Below are 22,778 nucleotides of genomic sequence, written 5' to 3' on the forward strand. Positions count from 1 at the left end.
ATCTGAGACAGGGCACAGAATCAAATAAGCTTAAAGGTACTACAGCAGTGACGGTGAACCTTTTAGAGACCAAGTGCCCAAAATACAACCCAAAACCCACTTATGTATCATTGGGTGCCGGGTGGGCATGGCCCATTGGGTGGGCCTGGCCCATTGGGTGGGCCTGGCCCACTGGGTGGGCGTGGCTGCAGTGGTAACAGCAGACTGGGTGGGACTAAAAAGTTCAATCAATCAATTCCAACGTTGTGAGATCTTTTTTTTTCCTGCAAGTAGTTGAAATTGATAGAACCTTGGGGTTTTTTTTGCACACAGCGACGGAGGCCTAAAGCGAAAAGGTTTTAAAAAACCCAGCTGAAGGCCCAGGACTGGGGTGACGGCGTGTGTGCCCACATAGAGGGCTCTGTGTGCCACCTGTGGCATGCGTGCCGTAGGTTCGCCACCACGGTACTACAGTGTACAATGCTACATTAGAATATTTAATATTCTACTAAATAATACTGAAATATCTAATATTTCAGTATTAATATGGAAGGTGTTGAAAAACACACACACACATTTCTGCCTGTATGCAATGCATGCAGATGTGTTGCCAGTATTCAAGCTGACGATACAGCAAAATCAAATTCCAATTGTATTCCATGCTACAGCTTTCCCAACCACTGTGGAGCTGCTGAGAAGTCTAATTCTACTGTAGGGCATCATGTGCACGAAAGTTACAAATCCTCTTACTTTGCAAATGGAGAAGACGAGCAATGACTAGCAGCGGCACGGATACAACTCTTTAAAGAGGAGCTTCCTTAAACGGCTTTGCTCCATAGTCACTGAGCTCCTTTCAGCATTTGAGAAGTCTGTTAAGAATTGAGTATTTGTACTGGCTCAGGGGTGGTAGAGTATGAGAGCAATGTTATTATTATTAAAATTATTTCAGGTAGTCCTCGATTTATGACTTGGCATTTAGCCACCAATCAAAGTTACAGTGGACTCCTGAAAAGGTACTTGGGACCCAGTTCAGAACTTCTATTGCCTCCCTCAGCCCAATCACATGACTGCATTTCAGGCACTTAGCAATAAGTCTGCATTCATGGCTATTTGCACGACTGTGATTTGCTGTATTTTTTGCAGACAACTGGCGTTCATTTCCAGGTTTTGGCAAAAATACCCCATAGCAAACAATGGGTTCATTTAATGATTGCCGCAGAAATAGGATGTAAGATTAGGTCACTCATGTGCTGATCTACTTAACAACCATTATGGTTTACATAATGTGTAGGCTGCATTATGGGCATAAGTAAAGGACTATTTGCGTTATATCTGGGTAATCTATAGTTAAATTCAATGTAAGATTGGTGGAAATCTGACAATTCAAATCCTAAACAAAGACCTAAGAATTATTAAGCTAGTGTTGAAGTTCCAAGCAGGGTGATTTTGTTTTGTGTGTGTGTAAAATTAGAGTATTCCTGTCTGATAAATTAAGTATTTCTAGATATTGAGGAAGTTCTATAGATATCGCTCCAAGGGCTTCAATCACAATTTACATAACAGATTTGTTTTACATAAGCTAACTTTGATCTGCAAGTCCAGATATTTCATATTATTACTGTGTTACACTGCACAGACAGTTAGAGTTTTAGAGCAGATGTTGCATTTTTATCCTGTCCAGTCCTTCCCAACTATCAGAAGTTGTTGATGTTGTGTTAAGTGTTTCTAACCTGACCTATGAGCTAGAACCCCCTGCAAATAAATAAGCACATAAATGCCTTTTTTGGTAATGTAGTCATGATTTGATCTAAAATACAGCCCGAGAAACATGCATTCTCCCGATTAAATCTGAAATATCATCCGTAAGATTATTTAACTTGAGAGCAGAAATTGTATTTTATCTGTAAATTGGGTAGGATGCTTTTGATCCTCCAGATGTTGCTGAATTACAATCCTCAGCACCCTTCACTATTAAGTCATGCTGACTGAGGCTGCTGGGAGTTGTATTTGAGCAGTATCTGGAGGGCTGCAGATTTCCCACAATTTGAGTTAGCATCCACAGGAGTCAGACTCTTACTTTTCCAAGGGAGCAAGATGTTCCGCAAAACAGCAAACATTCTCTTTCTGCATATCAATACCAGAAATTTAGATGCTTTAAAAGAGGGATCCCCAACCTTTCGGGCTTGGCGGCGGGGGGGAAGAGGGGATGGATTGGTGTGAGCAACATGTATATGCATAAGCATGCACAACTCAATCTGGACAAGTGGCAGGCGCACATTTGAGCTTGTGTAAATGAAGCTGCACGCACGGGCACAAATGCCCACTGCTTGCACACATGGAACTGCGCACACACAGATACTTACCGGCTGTTTGTGTGGCCTGGTTCTGAATAGGCCACAGTCTGGTACGTAGTAGGTAGCAGCCCGGGCCGGGGGTGGGGGGTGAGGGGTGGGTTAGGGACCCTGCTTTAAAAGGCATTAGGGACCATTTTTCTCTACAAACCTATCTATCCACCCATCTTAACTAAATGTTGTATGTACATACAAAAGCAATCTCACTGTATTTAAGAAATTGTGAATAGTTGCTAGAATTCAGACAGATTTTAGTTAACATATAAAAGGCTGAAGAATTAACTAGAAAGTTCAGGAACACCATCTTAATCAATATTCCCATAAAATTCATTCCACAGATATAAAGCTGAAAGTTTATTCCACTGGGCATGCAAACACATGGGCAGCAATTACTGATTAATACGGACATACCATAATATATATCCCTACCTAAATGAAAAAAAACAACCCCAAATAATAGTAGACTGGTAACGGTCTCCATCCAGCAAATAGTCCATTTCCCATGTGATTGCATGCCCAATGTGATAAAGCAAATGGCTGCTAATATTCATCCTAGGTTGCTTTGAAACAGTATTTCTACCTGTATTTCCCTGAAAATAAAGCTGCGTCTTATATTAATTTTTGCTCCAAAAGACACATTAGGGCTTATTTTCCAGTTAGGGCTTATATTTGGGGAAATACGGTACTAAATGCATCCATCTGGCTGACAATCTTAACTGGGGCTTATTTTTGGGGTAGGGCTTATATTATGAGCATCCTGAAAAATCATGCTAGGGCTTATTTTCCAGATGGGTCTTATTTTGGGGGAAACACGGTATAAGAAGTGAGAGAAGAAAAGAAAAACTTACTCTGGAGGCCTACTGTCCGGTCCCAACGCCCTCTGAAGAGAAATGCGGTCACTGGCATAGGCATTAAAACAGTGCTTCTCATAGCCACGTTCTTTCTCCTTTGTCTCTTCTTGTGTCCACTGGTCCTTCTTGAAAGCTTTTCCGTCAGCACCAGGGCTATTGGGGTCCTGTGGTGGACGCTCCATGAAGGGCTTCAGTTCTGCTGGTGTATAATAGCCTGGCAAGCAAGACTTGCTGTCCTGCTCAGGTGCCTCTTGTTGAGCAGGTGCCCGGATCTGCAGCTTTGGCATAGAGTCACGGATATTGTTGACAGCTCCCATCATGATGTCTATCATCTGGTCTTTCCTCTCCACAATATTTTTTAGCCACGGCTCCTCCTTTTGTTCCCCACTGCCCACATCTCTTTGCATTATGAAGAGGAAGATTACAAAGACAACACCCACCAAGGCTAGCTTTAGTGGGCCATAATGCCTTCGGAGTAGCCTCATCACGGCTGATGTCCAGCAATTATTCCTTCGTCAAAGGTGCACTCTTCTCAAAGCTTTAGTTAATCTGTGGAATCTTACCATCTTCTTCCAAACCTGAGAAGCATACAAGGAGACAAATTCCAGAAAAATCAGAAGGATGATTGTGAGTGCCACCAAAATCTCCCCCTACCTAAATGGAGAGCGTTCTTACTCTATTTTGAAGTACTATGTTCTATGGCACCATCTTTTTTGCAGTGCTAAGCCATAGTTGCAAATAGGAAATGATGAAAGAGAGGAAAATAAAAGGAAGAGCACTGAGACCTACCTGTATTCTCAGCAGGGTGAGGCTAGAGAGTAAAAACACCTTTCTTTGATCCATTGTAAGAAAACAATTTGTAAATAACAACAACATGTTTCTTAACCCTAGGGTTAAGAAGATTAAGATTTGCCCAAGAACTTTATCAGACCACAGTCCAGTATGGATGGAATTGGAGAAGGGGAAGGGGGATAGAAGGTCATGGAGGTTAAATGAAAATTTATTTAGATATGAAGAGAATGCGGAAGAATGTAAAAAGCAGATGAGAGAATATGAATATGCATAAGGGTACTCCCATTGAAATGGTTTGGGATGCAAGTAAAGCTTATATGAGAGGAGCGTTAATATATCTGAATAATAAACACAGACATAGAATGGAACATAAGCGTAAAGAAATAGAGGAGGAAATAAAGATGAAAGAGAAAGCTTTTATTTTGAACCCATCTGATAAGAGGCTGAGAGAAGCAATTAATTTGTTAAGAGGACAGTTTGATATGTTGATGGCAGATCAAGTGGCAACTAATTTACGATATGTTAAACACAATACTTTTAACAATGCTAATAAACCGGGTAGGTGGCTAGTTTATTTATTAAGGAAAAAACAAAGATCTTGTAATATAGGTAAGGTAGAATATAAGGGTAAAGAAGTACTTCAGCAAAATCTTATTAAAAAGGCTTTTGTAGAATTTTACTCCAAATTGTATGCTAGGGATACAATTCACTTTACAAGAAGTGAATATCCCGGTACTTACACAAGAGCAACGGGAAGGGTTGAATCAGTTGATAACTGCTGAAGAAATTATTTTAGCAATTAAACAATTAAAAGTGGGTAAGGCACCTGGTACAGATGGTTTAACAGCTATTTATTATAAAAATTTACAGTTAGAAATGGTGGAACTTTTAAAAGAACTTTTTAGAACAATTCAATCTGGTGGAGAAGTGCCTCCATCGTGGAAAACAGCATTTATAACGTTGATTCCAAAGGAAGATCAAGACCTTACTCAATCAAAAAATTATAGACCTATATCGCTTTTAAATAATGATTATAAGATATCTGCAAAGATTTTAGCAAATAGATTAATGAAGGTTATGCAGAAAATGATTTATACTGATCAAACAGGATTTATAAGTGGTAGGCAAATGAAAAATAATGTGAGACATATTGTAATCTTATTGGAATATTTGGAAAGAAATAATCAAGTCCTGGCAGCTTTTATCTTTTTGGACGCTGAAAAAGCGTTCGATCAATTGAATTGGCAATTTTTATTTAAAGTTTTGGAGAAGATGGAGTTTGGTGATAAGTTTTTACAACCTATTAGATCAATTTATCAAAAACAAACAGCTCAAATAATAATTAACGGTAGTTTAACAGAAGCTTGTAAAATTGAAAAGGGTACGAGACAGGGATGTCCATTGTCGCCATTGCTGTTTGTTTTAACACTGGAAATACTATTGATTAAGATACGTGATTCAAAGAAAATAAAGGGAATTAAAATAAAAGATCAAGATTATAGATTGAGAGCGTTTGCGGATGACTTGATTATTACATTAAGTCAACCAACTCAATCGGTTGTAGATTTAATGGAAATAATTTTGCAATATAGTCAAGTTTCTGGATTTAAGGTGAATAGGCAAAAAACTAAAATATTAATTAAAAATCTGACTACAGAACAAAAGGAGGTTTTAGGAGAATTAACTGGATTTGAAATAGTTAAAAAGATTAAATATTTGGGGGTATATCTTTCAGCTTCAAAGGTGAAATTGTATAAAAATAATTATGAATTGTTATGGTTAAAAATACAAAAAGAATTAGATAGCTGGAGAAAATTACAACTGTCTTTATTGGGAAGAATTGCCGCAGTGAAAATGAATGTTTTGCCAAAATTTTTATTTTTGTTTCAAATGATTCCTATACTTAAAAAAGACTCAAATTTGGAGGAATGGCAGAGAGGTATCAATAAATTTATCTGGGCAGGGAAAAGACCGAGAGTGAAACTTAAGATAATGCAAGATATACGTGAAAGAGGCGGTCTTAAAGTGCCCAATTTTAAATTATATTATGAGGCTGCAGCTTTATCATCAATTAGTAATTGGTTTAATTTAACAAAAGGGAGATTATTGAATATTGAGGAGTGTGATTTGTTATATGGCTGGCATGCTTATTTATTGTATGATAAAAAGGTGGATAATGTTTTTAAGACACATATATTAAGGTATGCCCTGTTGCGAGTTTGGAAAAAATATCGATATAAGTTATAAAATACCAATTTGGGCAATACCTAAACATGCGATACAAAATATAAATGTGGGATTTAAACATGATGTGACTACATATAAAGAAATCCTTAGACTGGAAAGGAATGTATGGCAATTAAAGCCATTTAATATTTTAAAAGGGGAAAAATAGTACAAACTTGGTTTCAGTATGGCCAGATACAAGCTAGATGGAAAGATCAGAAAATTGGTATCTCGATATCAGATGTAAATTTGGTAAAACAAATTAGAGATCAAAGTCAAGCGCATATAAAAAGGATATATAATGCATTGATAGAAATAGATTCTGAAACGGAACTTGTTAAAGATTGTATGGTAAAATGGGCCCAGAATATTCAAGAGCCAATTACGATGGATACTTAGGAAAAAATCTGGGTCAGAAATGTAAAATTTACACAGGCACAAAACTTGAGAACTTTTATAGATGGCATTTAGATCCTAAAAAATTAGCATGTATGTATCCAAATTATCAGCCTAAATGTTGGAGGTGTGGTTGTGATGATGCAACGTACTATCATATATGGTGGACTTGTAAAAAGGTTAAAGCTTTTTGGATTAAAATTTGGTGGAATATGCAGAAGATATTTATTTATTTATTTATTTATTTTATTTATTTTAATTCCATTTATATCCCGCCCTTCTCCGAAGACTCAGGGCGGCTTACAAGCTTAGCAGTAGCCTTCATTCTATGTATATGCCTGCTTATTAGGGCTTTCATACACCCCCCAAGAGACATTATTACAAAGTCAGCTTAATTGCCCCCAACAATCTGGGTCCTCATTTTACCTACCTGGGAAGGATGGAAGGCTGAGTCAACCTTGAGCCTGGTGGGATGCGAACCTGCACTAATTGCAGGCAGCTGGTGTTACTTAAGGAGGCATTAGCCCACTGCTCCACCAAGGCTCTTTAAGAAAAAGATAAGGTTTTCTCCACAGTTATTTTTGTTGGGTATTATTACAGATTGTACTATAATAATAATAATAATAAACCTTTATTGTCGATGTGTACATTGAGATTAGCTGAGCCTCCCCCTGTGCTCTCTCCCCCCAACACACAGTGACAACAAACCCTCCATCCCACCACACTATGTGAACCAACTACACCACACACCGGCCTCCCAAGTCAACTCTGCATAAGATTATGTCCCATTCAAAAGCCTAACAGCCCACGGACTAAATTGATGTTGCATTTAATAACAGCAGCAAGACTTTTGGTATCGCAATATTGGAAGAAGGAGGAACTGCCTACTATAGAAGAATGGACTTTGAAAGTTTCAAACTTGGCAGAAATGGCAAAAATTTCAGCATATTTGAAAGAACAATTGCAACAGAGATATATATTTGAGTGGAGAAGATGGAGTGATTATATACCGAATAAATATGGGACTAAAAAGTTTCATTTAGCATATGAATGAGTATTAGTATAATTATTAGAATTATAAGATGTGTTATTATTTAGTTATGTTTAAGGGAGTTAAAGAGTGATAGGATTTAAAGTTTAATTATAGTTATTTAGCATATTTTAGTTTAAGTTTGTTAAAGGCAATACCCTGTATTCAGCTCTGGGAAGTCGGGGGGGGGGAGGGAAGGGAATTGGGGTTATGTTTAAAATGTACTGGATAATGTATGTTATGTTTATGTTTAAAATGTATTGTTAAACTTTAAAACTCTTTAATAAAAAAATAACAACAACATGCTTCTCATCAGGATCAGAAAGACTGTTCCCCTATTTAATTCCAGTAATGAGCCTTATAATCTAGAAATGAGATCCAGATCCTTTAATACTGTATACATTCCTTTGTAAATTTAAAGATAAGGGAAGATGAACTCATAAGGACACGTAAGTGCAATAAACTCCCACAGATTCTGGAAGAGATGGCAGCCTTCAAAAGGACATAGCAGCAACTATAAGAAAAATGAGGTTATAATTAGCCCTAATTCCTCTGCACAATTAATTTTGTTTGGAACCAAACAGACAAGTTAGTTGCACATTAGAGGCAGGCTAAAATCACAGAGGTGTGGCCTCTTGGAACCGGGGTATGTGATTCTGAGGAAGTAGTTAGCTTTTTGACAATCCTGTCTTTGAGTCAGTAAAAAATAGCTTATTGCATCAATTTCTACACAAGTAAATTTGCAAAGGGGAGTTAAAAGTTCCAAAAGGAACAAGGAAGAGAACTTCCCCAGTTTTAAAGGAAGAGGTTTATTTCCACATGCCATCACACTGGCACAAAGCTGAAAAAGTCACTTTAACCATCTTGCATGAATACTGTGTTAGTTTGAAGGAACAAAACGCGTAGGTTTTTAGACAAAGTGCACATGGGAAAAACCCAATATATTTGGACTGACCACACATTTACTTGTAAATGCACGAGGCTTCTGTGTCAGCCTCTGCAAATTGCTCTTCCCAATCATACACAGAGCAACCAAAAAAAGTGTGGCTTGTTTGCCTAAATTAGGGGTAGGCAACCTCGGCTCTTTTATGACTCATGGACTTCAACTCCCAGAATTCTGGCTGACTCAGGAATTCTGGGAGTTGAAGTCCATGAGTCATAAAAGAGCCGAGGTTGCCTACCCCTGGCCTAAATACAACACACAGTCTTATAAATGAATTTATTTCCTATTTTATCTTCCCACTGACGCAAGCTAATATACAACTGAGAAAGCTGCTTCATTCAAAATGCAAAATGCAAAATGCAGTACAAACATATACTGTACAATTTTCCTCAAAGAGTCACAGAGTTAGGTTTATGATATGAGTGGAACCACAGCATCATTTCAACAGACCTCACTTTTGATTAGGAATGTTGATTGAGGGATTTTAAAAAAGCTCCATGTGCGTATCTTTCACTGACCCCGCCAAAGCCGTCGTGATATTTTAGACCAAAAAGGGTCTAAAATACCATGACTATGTTCTTCATGACAGCACACTTATATTAACATATGCACCATGTATCCTTGGGCTGGTGTTGAACCTATTGCAGGATTTATTACTGCTAGTGATTAAAATACAAATAGTTCCAAGCAAGAAAGGGTGGTAAATTGCCTCTCTGCCATGTACTGTGGCTTATATCTAGGGGTAGGCAACCTCGGCTCTTTTATGACTCACGGACTTCAACTCCCAGAATTCCTGAATCAGATATGCTGATTCAGGAATTCTGGGAGTTGAAGTCTGTTGTGTCTGTAGATAGTTGCAAACATGCAAATAGCAGGTTGCAAAGAAGGTTCTTGAAGCGGGAGATTCTGCTGCAACTATTGGTTAAAGTGTAAAGAAGCGGGAAAATAGCGATTGATGATTGGTTACAGTTTAAACAGTTCTAGTATAAAAGCCTGAAACTTTTGACAGTTGTCAGTTGACTTATGTGTATTGAATAAACTCTTTTCATTGTGAACCACTCTGAGTCATTGTCTACCTGAACCAAACAAAGTCTATGAGTCATAAAAGAGCCGAGGTTGCCTACCCCTAATCTAGGCTTTGGTTGATGGATCTAGCACCATCCAGCTTGCTACTCATGATAACTGCAGCCTGCTTGAGAAATAGTTCGGAAAACTAGAGTCAGTAATATAATTCCACCTGCTGCAGTACTTACTGTACAGGGAAACTGTCTCTGCCTGCCTGCCTGCCTGCCACTATTCTATGCTATGCATCCTTCTATCAAGTACAGCTCGCTCAAGGTCCTCAAACTGTAGCTCAACACTAACTCAATGTGAAGACAGAACCCCAAGTCGTGGTTTCCCTGCTGACCCGAAGCTTCAGAGAACATTGAATTTTAGGGCTAAAAGGACCTTAGAGGCCCAACCCTCTGCCCATGACAAAAGATCCTATGCCATTCCAGACAAATGGCTGTCCACTCTCTTACTGAAAATTGAATACAAATTCATACTGTATTCAAATGTATATCGAACAGAAATTCCAAGCAGGGAAGCTCATAAGACTGGTAGATCATATCCTGCTATCCTTTTCAGTATTCGCCAACTGTAGATTCAACCATATTTAAAAAAAAAAAGAGTTAGGATCATGTTTTCCTCTTTATGTGCAAATCTGTATCCAGGACTTAAGAAGAAACTAGTAAACCTGAAAGGAAGAAAAATGGACAAAAAAGGTAATTTATACCACCCATGCATAGAAGACAATTCTACATATAATCATGTACTTTATTCAGAACTTGAGAAATAAACCAAGAGTTGAACTTCAAGAACACTAGTTAGCTAATACAGATAGTCCTCGACTTATGACCCCGATTGGGACCAGAATTTTGGTCGCCAAACAAGTTGGTTGTTAAGTGAGTTGCACCCCATTTTAATGATCTTTTTTGCCATGGTGGTTAAATGAATCAAGTGGTTGTTAAGTGATCTTGGCTTCCCCCATTGACCTTGCTTTTCACAGGTCAGCTGAGAAGGTTGCAAATGGTGACCACATGGCCTTGGGACACTACAACCATCATAAATGCACGATGGTTGCCAAGTGCCCAAATGCTGATCACAAGATCATGGGGAAGTTGTGATAGTCATAAGCATGAGGAAGGTCCTAAATCACATTTTTTCAGTGCCACTGTAACTTTGAATGCCTGTTAAATGAATGGTTGTAAGTCAAGGAGTACCTGTAAATGGGTGGCTAGAGTCATGATGCCTCTAATTTCCTCCTTCTATTCTAATCTAAACCATCAATCAGATCAAAAGAACTACAAATAACTACCTGCTATCTAACATTTTCCATTAATGATTATCAATTATTATTCAGCTGAAAATTCATCACCGAAATTTCATATATCACAAAAGCTAAAAAACCACTACCACCAACAACATATAGCAGTTAAAGTATAGTTAAATACTTTATTCATTAATTTGGAATAATTCAGAACGGAGATATTCAGAAAACTTTGGGAATCAAATCCGCTGCAGCTGCAGAGGTTGTTCTGTCTGACATGGAAACACAAAGACATTTACTTAAGACTGAAAAAAGGGGTTAGCTGATTTAAAGCCCAATTATGTTAATAATCTTAATTTAGGAAGAACTCTGGACTAGAATTAAAGAAAAAATGATGGCAAATCATTTAACTGCAAATGCAAAACCAAACAAAGGAAATTGTTGCTGAGACGGGAAGTTAAAAGAACTCTTCAAACTTTCGCTTCCTACTTGAAAATTTAGCAATTGGTGTCAGTGGATTTACGGGGCACACAGTTATGCCCCAATAGAAATTTTACTGCCCATCATAATCCAGTTATCTTCATAGAAACTATTTTCCCGCAGTAGTGATATTATGTAAGATTTTAACTCGATTCTTCATAGTTATTATCAAATTCTTCTTTGTGTGGGCTACTTGTAGAGACCACTGCAGCTTTAGTTATGGAAATGAGGAATCATAACAAAGAAGAATCGTGACTCTCTTCCTGGGAAGGAAAATATGATTTGTAACTGAGGGTCACGATGGACATGGCAAGGTACACGCAAAAAGCAACAGCTGTTCTCCATTCCCTTGGAAAGAGAACTTTCCTTATCAAAGCAATGCCAAATCTCTGGCAGTATCAACCTTTGGTTAAACTGAAATTACCTACTCCACCTAGTTCAAACAGGATGTCCTTTTCTTAGTTTGACAAGAGCCAAACAACACCCTATTCAGAAGATCAACTTGTTGCTGAGATTTCTACATTGCATTTGGAAAGAAAAAAAAAGAGAGAACTGTACAACGTACTCAAAAGACTGGTGGGTAAGAAAATAAAATTCCAGTTTCTGCTAGAAAAAGAGCCACTGCATACATTTTTCTTCCTCTTTCAAATACAATTGCATCTTAGACACACTTTTGAAAATTGAACAATTAATTTTATCCTGAGAATACAGATGCAAAAGGGTGGTGATCTGACTAATGCAGATTTCATAGACATTAAATGATTTACGAGAACCTTTAATGTTTTCCAGGCTTTTTGAATTGTACCAGTTTGTGTTCAAATCTAAATTTCATCTCACGAATAAACCCTGAAATAAACCAGAATGAAGTGAATCATGATTTGTTGTGTCAGTAGTTAAAGGGGAGTGGTTTTCCTTAGGCGGGAAACCCTGGTGCAGTTATTGGTTGTTGCATTCTCGGCGGGAGATTCTGGGCCAGGGATTGGTTATTGTTTAAAGGCACCTTAGTATTTAATACGGGGCTTAACGGCTGCTAGCCAGTTGACCCATGTGCATTCAATAAACGTTCTCTTGTTAACCTCGCTGTCAACGTTCGTCATTCCGAACTTAACAGTGGTGACGAAGGTGGGATTGACGACGGAACAGTGAAGGAGCGGCGGAAAACATTGGACTTTTGATTACCCAATCACCACGTTGCTTCACAAATATTTGGATGTAAAATTGAAAAATTAATAAAACTGGTTTTTTTTTAAAAAAAAGATGGCACACATTTCAGGGATCATCACCCGCAACTCTTAAAAATAAACTCTTCCTATTAAAAATGCATTGCCTCTTTCATTAATGTAATGAAATAAGTTTTTTAAACTGACAAAAAAGGCAACCCCAATGTATTACACTGATTTCAAACATTGCTACTATATATGGCTCTATTTCCAACTTGGCACCCTCCAGATGCATTATGATTAGAGTTTCCAAATTTGGGGAGTGGCTAAGGGCAATGCTATCAGCTGACATAAAGGAGTTAGGCTGTGAAGGTTAATTCATACCCATACTCGAAAACCATATTTTTCAAACTTGCTAGCTGGGGAACTCTAGTACTTGCCAAGTTTGAAAAGCTTTGTTCCAGAAGCATTACAAAGACCCTCAAAAACAAAACAACAAAAGCCTTCACCAACCATTTTGCTATGAGATCTACTAATGGTATTTTGTTTGGGAATCCCCATTAGTCCCAAATTTTACTCCGCATATGGAAGGTAAAATGGGCTTGTTCATGCAAGATGCCTGTTAGTTGCTTCTACCATCTTTGCCACCTTCCCTTCATCTTCCCTTTCTGCAGCAGAGAACAGTGAAGCATGAAACAATTGGCCTCGGTTTACTGATCATGTCACTGCTTAGAAAAAACATGTAAAACTTGTAAAATAAACACTGAAAAAATAATGTAGTTCAGAGGTGTTAGTGGCCTTTGTTGGCCAAAGACAGGTTCCAACACATACTTTACTGAAACAACTGATGGGAATTTTTTTTCTCTGTAGACAGATGACTGGCAGTGTCCCTAACAAACTTTGACGATGCCAAAGAAAGCAACACGTGCATGAAGTCATCACGTTAATGCTATCCAACATAACTGGTGGCACCATCTTGGATAGGTAATCATTTGTCCTCCTTTGCAGATGATCTTAAATGAGACAGGCGGAAACAAAAGCCTCTTTGCATCTCATTTCAGAAAGGTGAAGGCTATATCTCAAATACAATTGACATCTTGAATTCACAAAAGCTATCAATTTTTTTAAAAAGGAGCTGAAACCAACACCCACCTGTTTTATTTCAATGGGGCTCGGACCCAATGAATCAGGTAGGTGATGTGTATCATCAAAGCCTTACCAGCACCCTCAACAGTTACCAAACTTGTTCCACCTGTTCCAACTTCCCATTTTTTAAAAAATATCCTGGGCTTTTATTTCTTTGGGCAAATAAATTAATTAGGTGAATTAACTAAACTAATTCTTCATTTATAGGAAACTTTTGATATGAGCACTGCGCTTGCGTTTCTCCTTTTACAAGAAACCAGAGCTCAAATTGTACAACTGATATAATAGCTCAATAATACATAGAGACTTCAATTGAGAACAGCAGAGGGGACTATGTGAACTCAACTTTGACACGTTGGTAAAACACTTCATTACAGAAGGCCAGCTTATCTGGAAAACCAAAACATCCTTCTTCAACTGGGCAACTCCTAGATAGCAATAACAACAGCAATAGCACTTATATACCGCTTCACAGTGCTTTATACAGCCCTCTCTAAGCAGTTTCAGAGTTAGTATATTGCACCAAATGATCTGGGTCCTCATTTTACCCACCTCGGAAGGATGGAAGGCCGAGTCAAACTTGAGCTGGTAAGAATCAAACTGCTGGCAGTGGGCAGTATGTTAGCCTGCAATGCTGCATTCCATCCACTGGGCCAATGGTCCTTGCTTATAGACTGCTTGTTCAGCAAAGTTTCAAAGTTATAATGGGAAAGGAGACTTAGGATTGCTTTGCAAAGTTGTGGCAGTTGCAGTGTCCCTTTGGTCACGTGATTGTGATTTGGGCTCTATGCAAACCAATTTACAACCTTCACAACCAGCTTTGGACAAGCAAAGTCAGTGGGGAAGCTGGCAGGAAGCTGCAAGTTGCAGTCATGACTCGAGGTGATTTCCTTAACGACCACAGCCAGAACTAATGTTGTAAGTCAGCTAGGTAACATGGTGTTTCCCTTAACCACCACTCTACTTAGCAATGGAGTTGCTGGTCCCAATTGTGGTTGGTAAGTGAGGATTACCTGTATAGGTGTTCACCCCACACCCCATGGCCATTGCTAAGAATTCTGGGAGTTAGAATGGCAAGGCAGCACTAAGATAACCTTCACAGCTCCAGTTACACCCCCTGCCAAGGCCATATTCTTCTGTAATCCTGTGGCAAATAACCAGCACATTGACTCAGAAAAGGCACCAATTTACTTTCTTCTTCCGTGTCTAGATCAAACCTTAAACTGCCAGAATGAAGCCACCTTCTTGGCTTTGTCGTTGGCCCAAAATATATCACTATCGGTACATGCTTCTGGTGGCAGATGGCCAGGTTCTGTCTCTCCCCACATTCACACAGTGTGTTGTTATCCACTAAGAGCCTTCACTTGAGCATATTGGTTTTACATTCAGGCACTGCAACTCTCAACCCATTCAGGGTCCTCCAGGTAATATAAGGAAGGTCAGACTTTTCAGCCATATTCTCTTTTAATTTATTCCTTGCTCGATGGTCTCCTTTCTCAACCTTTTAATTCAGTTTTGTTCTTGTGTACCCTCAAGAATGTTTGTTCTTGCCAAATGCTTGCGGCATATGTCCATTCAGAGGATGAAGGGACCAGGTTATCTGAGGGACTACCTCGTGCCGGCCAGATCCACCCACCCCACTAGGGCAGAAAAGCCAGGAATGTTCTGAGTCCCATCCCCTAACGAGGTAAATCTGGTGAGAAGAATAAGAAGAGCCTTCTCTGTGGTGGCTCCCTCCCTTTGGAACATCATCCTTGCAGAAATTAGACTGGCCCCCACTTTGGCAGTCTTTGGAAAGGTCCGGAAGATGTGGTTTTGCCAGTGGGCCTGGGGACCCCAGAGTGTGATGCAGCCCATCAAACGGCTTATTTAATTGTGTGCTGCCACCGGGGCAGCACACACATGGCTGGCTCAGGAATTCTGGGAGTTGAAGTCCGCGAGTCATAAAAGAGCCAAGGTTGTCTACCCCTGGCCTAGTCTCACTGTGAGTGATAAGGTGGCTATATAAATGTTCTAAAATAAATAAATAAATACAATAACGTTTAGCTGCAAACTAGGGAATGAAGTAGGTGATGAGCTAATTCCATCCCAGCTGCAGCTAGTGCACAAGAACTGGGTAGGATAAAAATTAAGACTAGGGAGGATAACAACAGCTCAGTCAAAAGAAAATGCCAGCCTCTCAAAGCTGTCTGGGAGCTAAGCATCAGGCAAGTCAAAACATATGAGATTTTTCTTTGGAAAAAAGAAAGGAGTTAATGGTAATATGAATGAGAGACGAAAGTTAATGTTCTGCCACGTAAGACGTCAGCTTAGCATAATGATAAATGATTTTATCATTTTAAGTTTACACTTTACTCTTATGAATGGCTTTGCTGTGGGTGGGTGTTTTTAAAACGTTAATTATACTAAATTGTTTTGGATTGTAAATGGAACAGAATAAAACCCCCTGAGCTGATCTCTTTCTAAAAATAGGCATGTCCACACACAGTTTGGATGAATCACATCTGCATCCCACACACGTTAGAAAACTATCTACTTCTGTGTTTTACAAGGAGGATAAGCCTTATTATTTAGTAGCATGACTCAGCCTTAAAAACCGGGGCCAGCATCATACTCAGCATTATCAGGCACCTGACAGACCCATAGTAAGAAAAAAAACTCACTGCTACAACTGTTTTCTTTTGTTTTTATGGCTATTTGTTTTTAGCCATAACTACTCCTCTGTTGAGAGGATGCAATGGAACAATGGCTGATTCACTCTCTCTGATCTGCAGGCTCTGGGGCCCAGAGAGAAAGGAAGTGGGCAAATCATTATTAAACACAGCAAAAGAAATGGCACTGCAAGAGTCTACTCTTATGCCAAATGCTTTGCATATCCTTTGATTTAAGAAATGCTTTAAGAATTACTGATTGCTCCGATATGAAGCACCACAGGGCTTGGCTGTCTCCCTATGCCATTTATTATCTGCATGGCATTGCTGGGATGATCAACTGTCGGTCTGAGGGAAAATATCATCAATATGCTGATGATACTTACAAATAGTCTTCAACTTACGGCCACAGTTGGGATCAGAATTTCTGTTGCTAAGCAAGATGGATGAGTCATTCCCAATTTTATGACCTTTCAGTCCACAGTCGTTAAGTGAATCACTGCAGTTGTTAAATGAATCATGCAGTCATTAAGTGAATCTGGCTTTTCCTATTGACTTTGCTTGTCAGAAGCTGGCTGGGAAGGTCGCAAATGACAATCACATAACCCTGAGATGCTGTAACTGTCGTAAATTCATGCCGCTTGTCAAGAGCCTAAATTTTGATCCAATGACCAGTTGTAAGTGTGAGGACTGGCCATAATTCACCTTTTTCGTGCTGTTGTAACTTTGAAAGATCACTAAATGAATAGTTGTCAGTCAAGGACTACCTGTATTTGTGTATTACCATCCAGGTTTGACCCAGTTCCTGGAGGCTGTGAGGATCTGGATAGGCCAAAAGAAGCTCACAGACGGAATCTTTGCAGTACAGGATGGCTGTTCACTGGGGACATATCTAGCTTTATCCTGCTTCCAAGTTTTGCTTTGTTTGGGACTGCATTCCCTGTAAAGGAACAGGTCTGTTAGCTGGAGCACTCCATGGCTTTCAACTCCAAATGGAGAGCATGACCAGAGGACATCTGCTCATTTTTGGCCTAACAATTGGACACCTTTTTGAACCAGAGGCCCTGTCCAGAATAACCTCAGGACCAGATCACTCAATGCACTTTACGTGGGGCTCCATTTAAAAAATGCCTCAGACGTTCCCATTGCTCTAGAGCAGATGCATCACGCACAGGCCACACCCACCCCGGCTCCACAAAGGCAAAACCCATCGCGATATGTCACATGATGCGATCGAGTTTGACACCTATGTTCTAGAGTGTACCAGTCATTCTGTTAACTGAGGTCACCTATTTAGGTAACATCCAGGCTACAGCCACTACTCAGATTACTGATTTCTTTACAAGCCCAGTTCAAAATACTGGTTATTAACTTCAAAACTTTACAAGAGTCAGCTCCCTAATTTACAGAACCATCTTTCCTGACAAGACTCAGCGTATTCCATCTGCTCTTGAAAAGGGATGGTGCCATAGTGGAACTAAACTAAAGCATCCATCATGCCTTCCAAATTCTGCAATTAATTAGAGAATGAATCAGCAGAGATGCAATGCATGAAATCCAGTGTTAAATGACTAAATACAGCTGACAAAAGGACTAAATAATAACAGGTGACAAACAAAATCTCTATAGACTGTGAAAACCAATCACAGCTGTGAAAGTTATAAATGTCCCCAATACAAAATTCTGTTATGATTTTTTGAAAGTATTTCTAGCCAGTATATAAATATTCACTTTTCATTGCTCGCTAATTTACAGAATTGGTGGTTCTCTTTTCATTGATCGGGCTTTATAACTTTATTAAATTGAGCTGGCTGTATAACCTTATTAAACTGGGTCATGGCATCATAAAAACTATTCAAAACTAAGTAGATAATTTTAAAAAAAACAAAGACTGGGAAGGATAAAAGGCAGAAAACAAGTGAGACAGACATTACTGGCTGAGTAGTCACTTGGCCTCATTTCTTAGCCTTCGTTAGAATAAAGTCTCTTATAAAGTGAAAGCCAGAATTAACATCTTTTCAGGCACAAGCAACCAGATCCACTAACACTAGCTCAAGCGAGCAACTTTATTGACGTCAATGCAAATAGAAAAATAGGGACCACCACGGTTGGAAGGTAACAGCGTTCTGTGCGCCTTTGGCGTCTAGTCATGCCGGCCACATGACCACGGAGACGTCCTTGGACAAGCGCTGGCTCTTCGGCTTTGAAACGGAGATGAGCACTGGCCCCTAGAGTCGGAAACGACTAGCACGCATGTGCAGGGGAACCTTTACCTTCACCTTTTTTTACCTATATTACAAGAATCTGCCTTTTGCAGCTGCATAAGGACTCTAGACTAATTCCCTGTGTGACTCCTCCTTCCAGCCTGACAGCTTCCCAACATATCTTCCCCAAAGTGTTGTGAACTGAATATATGTAGTGTATTGATACTGAACTGGTAAAATATTATGTCTGTACAACTGTTAACATAACATAGATATTAACATTTCAGTTACAAGTCACTTTTTTCAGTGCCATTGTAACTTTGAATGATCAGTAAAAGAATTGTTGTAAGTTGAGGACTACCTATATTACAGATGTAACTGTTTGTCCTACACATCCAAATGAGATGCTTCCCATCTTCTGAGCCATATGCCTGGAAAAATTCTGTCCTCAGGCATGTCTGAAGTAAATTACTAGCAAGTAAAACAAGGGCAATGTGGGCGTACAGCATCTTGGAAACACAAGATATCACCAGCATAATTTGAGTGAGAATTCTTGGAACTTGATGTAGTTTGATCTGAATGCTTGCCACGAAAGTTTATCAGAACACGAATATATGAAAATATTCTCAGGTAATTTATCCATCCAACCTGATGTAATCCACTCTGCCTAGGACCATGACAAGGCTTCAAAAAAGGTCCCACCCATGCAGAATTTGAAGGTACAAGTTCAGGGCTTATGCACTAAGAATGATCTTTAACAAGAATAGAGTGACTCACAAGCATCATCTTGATACAGAGACTAATAATTTGGATTAGTAGCTCTGTCATGCTGGAGCACAAGGAGCAGGATTTATGCATCAGGAAAAGCAAGTAATAGTCACATTAGAGTCAAGTTCTACATTGGGTGACATTCATAGACACAACCATTTCTTAGCAGCCGTAATTTTGGCAACTGTCTTCTTCTGGGATATTTTTTCCCAGTCAACTTGCAGTCTCAGATGTTCCCTCATTCATGCACTCACATCTGATGATACATACAGGTAGTCCTTCACTTACGACTACAACTAAGCTACAATTTTTTGTTGCCAAGGGAGACATTTGCTAAGTGAGTTTTGCTGCATTTTATGACCTGTCTTGTCACAATTGTTAAGATACCCACTGTGGTTGTATAGTAACATGGTTGTAAAGCGAATCTGCCTTCCTTTGCTTGCCAGAAGGTCACAAAAGGGGATTACATGACCTCTGGACACTGCAACCTTCATAAATATGAAGGTTGCAGCTTGACACCCTTGCCCTAAAATGTTCTGTTTTTTGCTACACTATCCTGAAGAGTAATTATCTTTCTGTCCTTATAAAGCACTGAGCTAAAATAATTACATGAAATAGAAAAATTTCACAGAAAGGAAAATGATATATCTATATCACATTTTTACCAAAAATGACAGTTGTTTTATTCACCTGAGAGGTGAAATATAAGCACTGGAAAGGCTCATACTGCTTCATTTCTTATTTAATTCTTTTTAATTCTCATTCAGAAAAATAATTACAATGTCCCCAAGATATGCACTTTTCTTCCCAGAGCACAATTTCAAATTTCTTGACCTCAAGCATTATTGATACCTTCACTGCAGAGACGCTGGCATTTAGGGCACCTGGGTTTCAAGAGAACCTAACTAGAAATGTACGGTAGATTCTTAAAAGAAAATCAGGTAAAGTTATCCTTTATAATAATATAGGTAGTCTTTGACTTATAGTAATTCATTTAGTGACCAAAGTTCCAACAGACTGAAAAAAGTGGTTTATGACCGTTTTTCACACTTACGACCACACTTACGTCACATGATCAAAATTCAGACTCTTGGCAATTGGCATGAACTTATGACAGTTGTGCTGTCCTGGGGTCATGTGATCATCATTTGTAACCTTCCCAGCCAGCTTCTGACAAGCAAAGCCAACGGGGGAAGCCAGATTCATTTAATGACATGATTCACTTAACTACAGTGTTCACTTAATAACTGTGGCAAAAATGGTTGTAAAATGGGGCAAAATTCGCTTAACTGATTTGCTTAGCAGTGGAAATTTTGGACTCAATTGTGGTCCTAAGACGAGGACTACCTGTAATAGTAGCAGTGCTTAAAAAATGTGTAGTCTGTGGTTTTCCCAGCCCTGTCAATACACCAGCTCTTTTAATCAGGGACTGTCTTTAAAATTGGATTGCAGCACCTGTAAAAGATATCAGCTGGGAAAAAGAAGATTTATAGCGTCTGGTGTGTCTCTTGCAATAATCTTATTATATGTTTCCTTCAAAGATTTTGTGTTTCACATAAGAAACATACAAGGTCTTCTCTGCCCCACTTTATCTTTATTGGTAAAAATCTTTATTGGTAAAATGAGCCAATATCAGTCTAAAATCACACATGGATAAATCTTTATTAGTGCTAGTAGGATTAGGTGGTGGTTCCCTAGCTAATATCTTCTGGAAAGTCTATTAATATTTCATGTCCTATTTTAACATAATGATTTTGGCTTAGCACAATACATAAACATAAGCATACATACGTTTAATTCATCTATTTGGCTTTATATCCTGGCTACAAACAGACAGGCAAAAACAGCAAGAGGCAAGGAAAACTCCTAAGTTTTTGTTGTGATTTAATGACCTGAATGTTTGATATGCCTACTTTATATACTATCAATTACTGAAGTTATTTGGAGGAAAAAAACCCACGAAGAACATTAAAGATGAATTAAGGTGATGAACAATTAGAGATGTACTTTAAAACCTTTCTAAAAGTGAAAAAGGAGATTAAGCAATCCAACTCTACAAGTCTGGATCAACTCCAAACAGCCTCTCCCAGTTTTTTTTGCCTTTCTGAAGTGTTGGGCTTCCACAATTCCATGCAGGGTGGAATGTTATATATTAGCTGATAATGGCTCATACCTGTTCCAAGATTATCTTTTTAAGTAGCAGCTCTCTTTAATATATTGTGGATGTGAGCACATACTGCCATGAATGCTGAAACCAACATTCAATTTCCATATTGCTGGTCCATTTCGATATAAACTACTTTCTCATCCAAGAACTTAAGTGTTAAAAACCTAAACTCTGGGCATTTGTTAAATAAATTTGCAAAAAATTGTTTGTGAATTGCCTGTGATTTCACCTGAGAAAAGATCAGTTTGGTCCCACACTGGAAAAGGAGGTGGATGGGGGGGGGGATGGGGGAGGGTGAAAGAGCAGGTTCTTCCACATAATTTTACCCAATTGTGCTTTCATCTTGCCTATGGCAAGAATGATCATGACTGGGAAGAAATATGCAATATGCAATAGAAAGTACTATTGGTAGGCTATACAGTTAAATTATTGTTGCTTTCTTGAATTCTTTTTAGAAAGTAATTTTGAACAATCACAAGTAACAGAATTTGAGATTTTGCACCAGGGGTAGGCAACCTTGGCTCTTTTGTGACTTGCGGACTTCAACTCCCAGAATTCCTGAGCCAGCATGGCTCAGCTTGGAAACCTCTCCCTTTCCCCTCAGCATGGCTGGCTCAGGAATTCTGGGAGTTGAAGTCCACGTGTCATAAAAGAGCCAAGGTGGCCTACCCCTGTTTTAGACAGTTTAGGGCAAGGGTGCTCTTTGGGGTGGGTAGGTTACATCCTGTACAATTTGGGGTGTGTGTGTGTTATAACCTGTACAAGTATGCAACTGGGGATTGTGGGAGTTGTGTTCCAGCACACCTGGAAGGTATCCATTTGAGGAGTCCTGCCTACAACTGTTCTAAATGTTTCCCTCATGATTCTCCACAGGAATTATTTTTCATTGGACCCGGACTTACGGTAGCTCAAACATTGCATGAAGCCATGGTTTGTTGAACAACTCAATATTGGCAGTGCTACATTAAAAACCATGGCTTATAATGCATTCTAAGATTATTTAAAACCAAACAAACCAAATAATGACCAGACAATCTGAGACATATTTATGAAAGAGACGAAAACCAAGAGCTCAAGGTAAATTGGTGAAGATTTCTGTTTTTCCTGCCATTCCTCATTTGTTCCGTGCATGGAGTTTCCTAGTCAGCAAAAAGGAAAGCAAATCAACAAATTTTGTATTGTATCAGCTGATGTCTTATTTAAGAGATCATGATCTCTGGACAGCTAACGGATGCCAAGTCTTGGAAGCAGGCTGCCTTATTAGCACTGAAATTAACATTTAATTTTGATGGGCTTAAATTTAATCCCCATGATCTCATTATC

General features: G+C 38.9%; 2 protein-coding genes across 2 annotated transcripts in view; both read right to left on the minus strand.

Moving 5' to 3' along the window:
• The window catches only part of LOC310634265 (aquaporin-5-like), a 381,927-nt gene that overhangs the window by 129,002 nt on the left and 230,147 nt on the right, over positions 1–22,778 (minus strand). The window lies entirely within an intron of this gene.
• Positions 1–22,778, minus strand: part of GALNT6 (polypeptide N-acetylgalactosaminyltransferase 6) — a 75,234-nt gene that overhangs the window by 46,824 nt on the left and 5,632 nt on the right. Inside the window, exon 2 of the mRNA XM_083352480.1 lies at positions 3,179–3,759. Coding sequence (XP_083208606.1) covers positions 3,179–3,666 — 488 coding nt within the window. The 5' untranslated portion in view covers positions 3,667–3,759. The remainder of the gene's footprint in view (positions 1–3,178; positions 3,760–22,778) is intronic.

Source organism: Vipera ursinii (genome assembly GCF_947247035.1).
Source record: "Vipera ursinii genome assembly, chromosome: 2".
Classification (NCBI taxonomy): Eukaryota; Metazoa; Chordata; class Lepidosauria; order Squamata; family Viperidae; genus Vipera; species Vipera ursinii.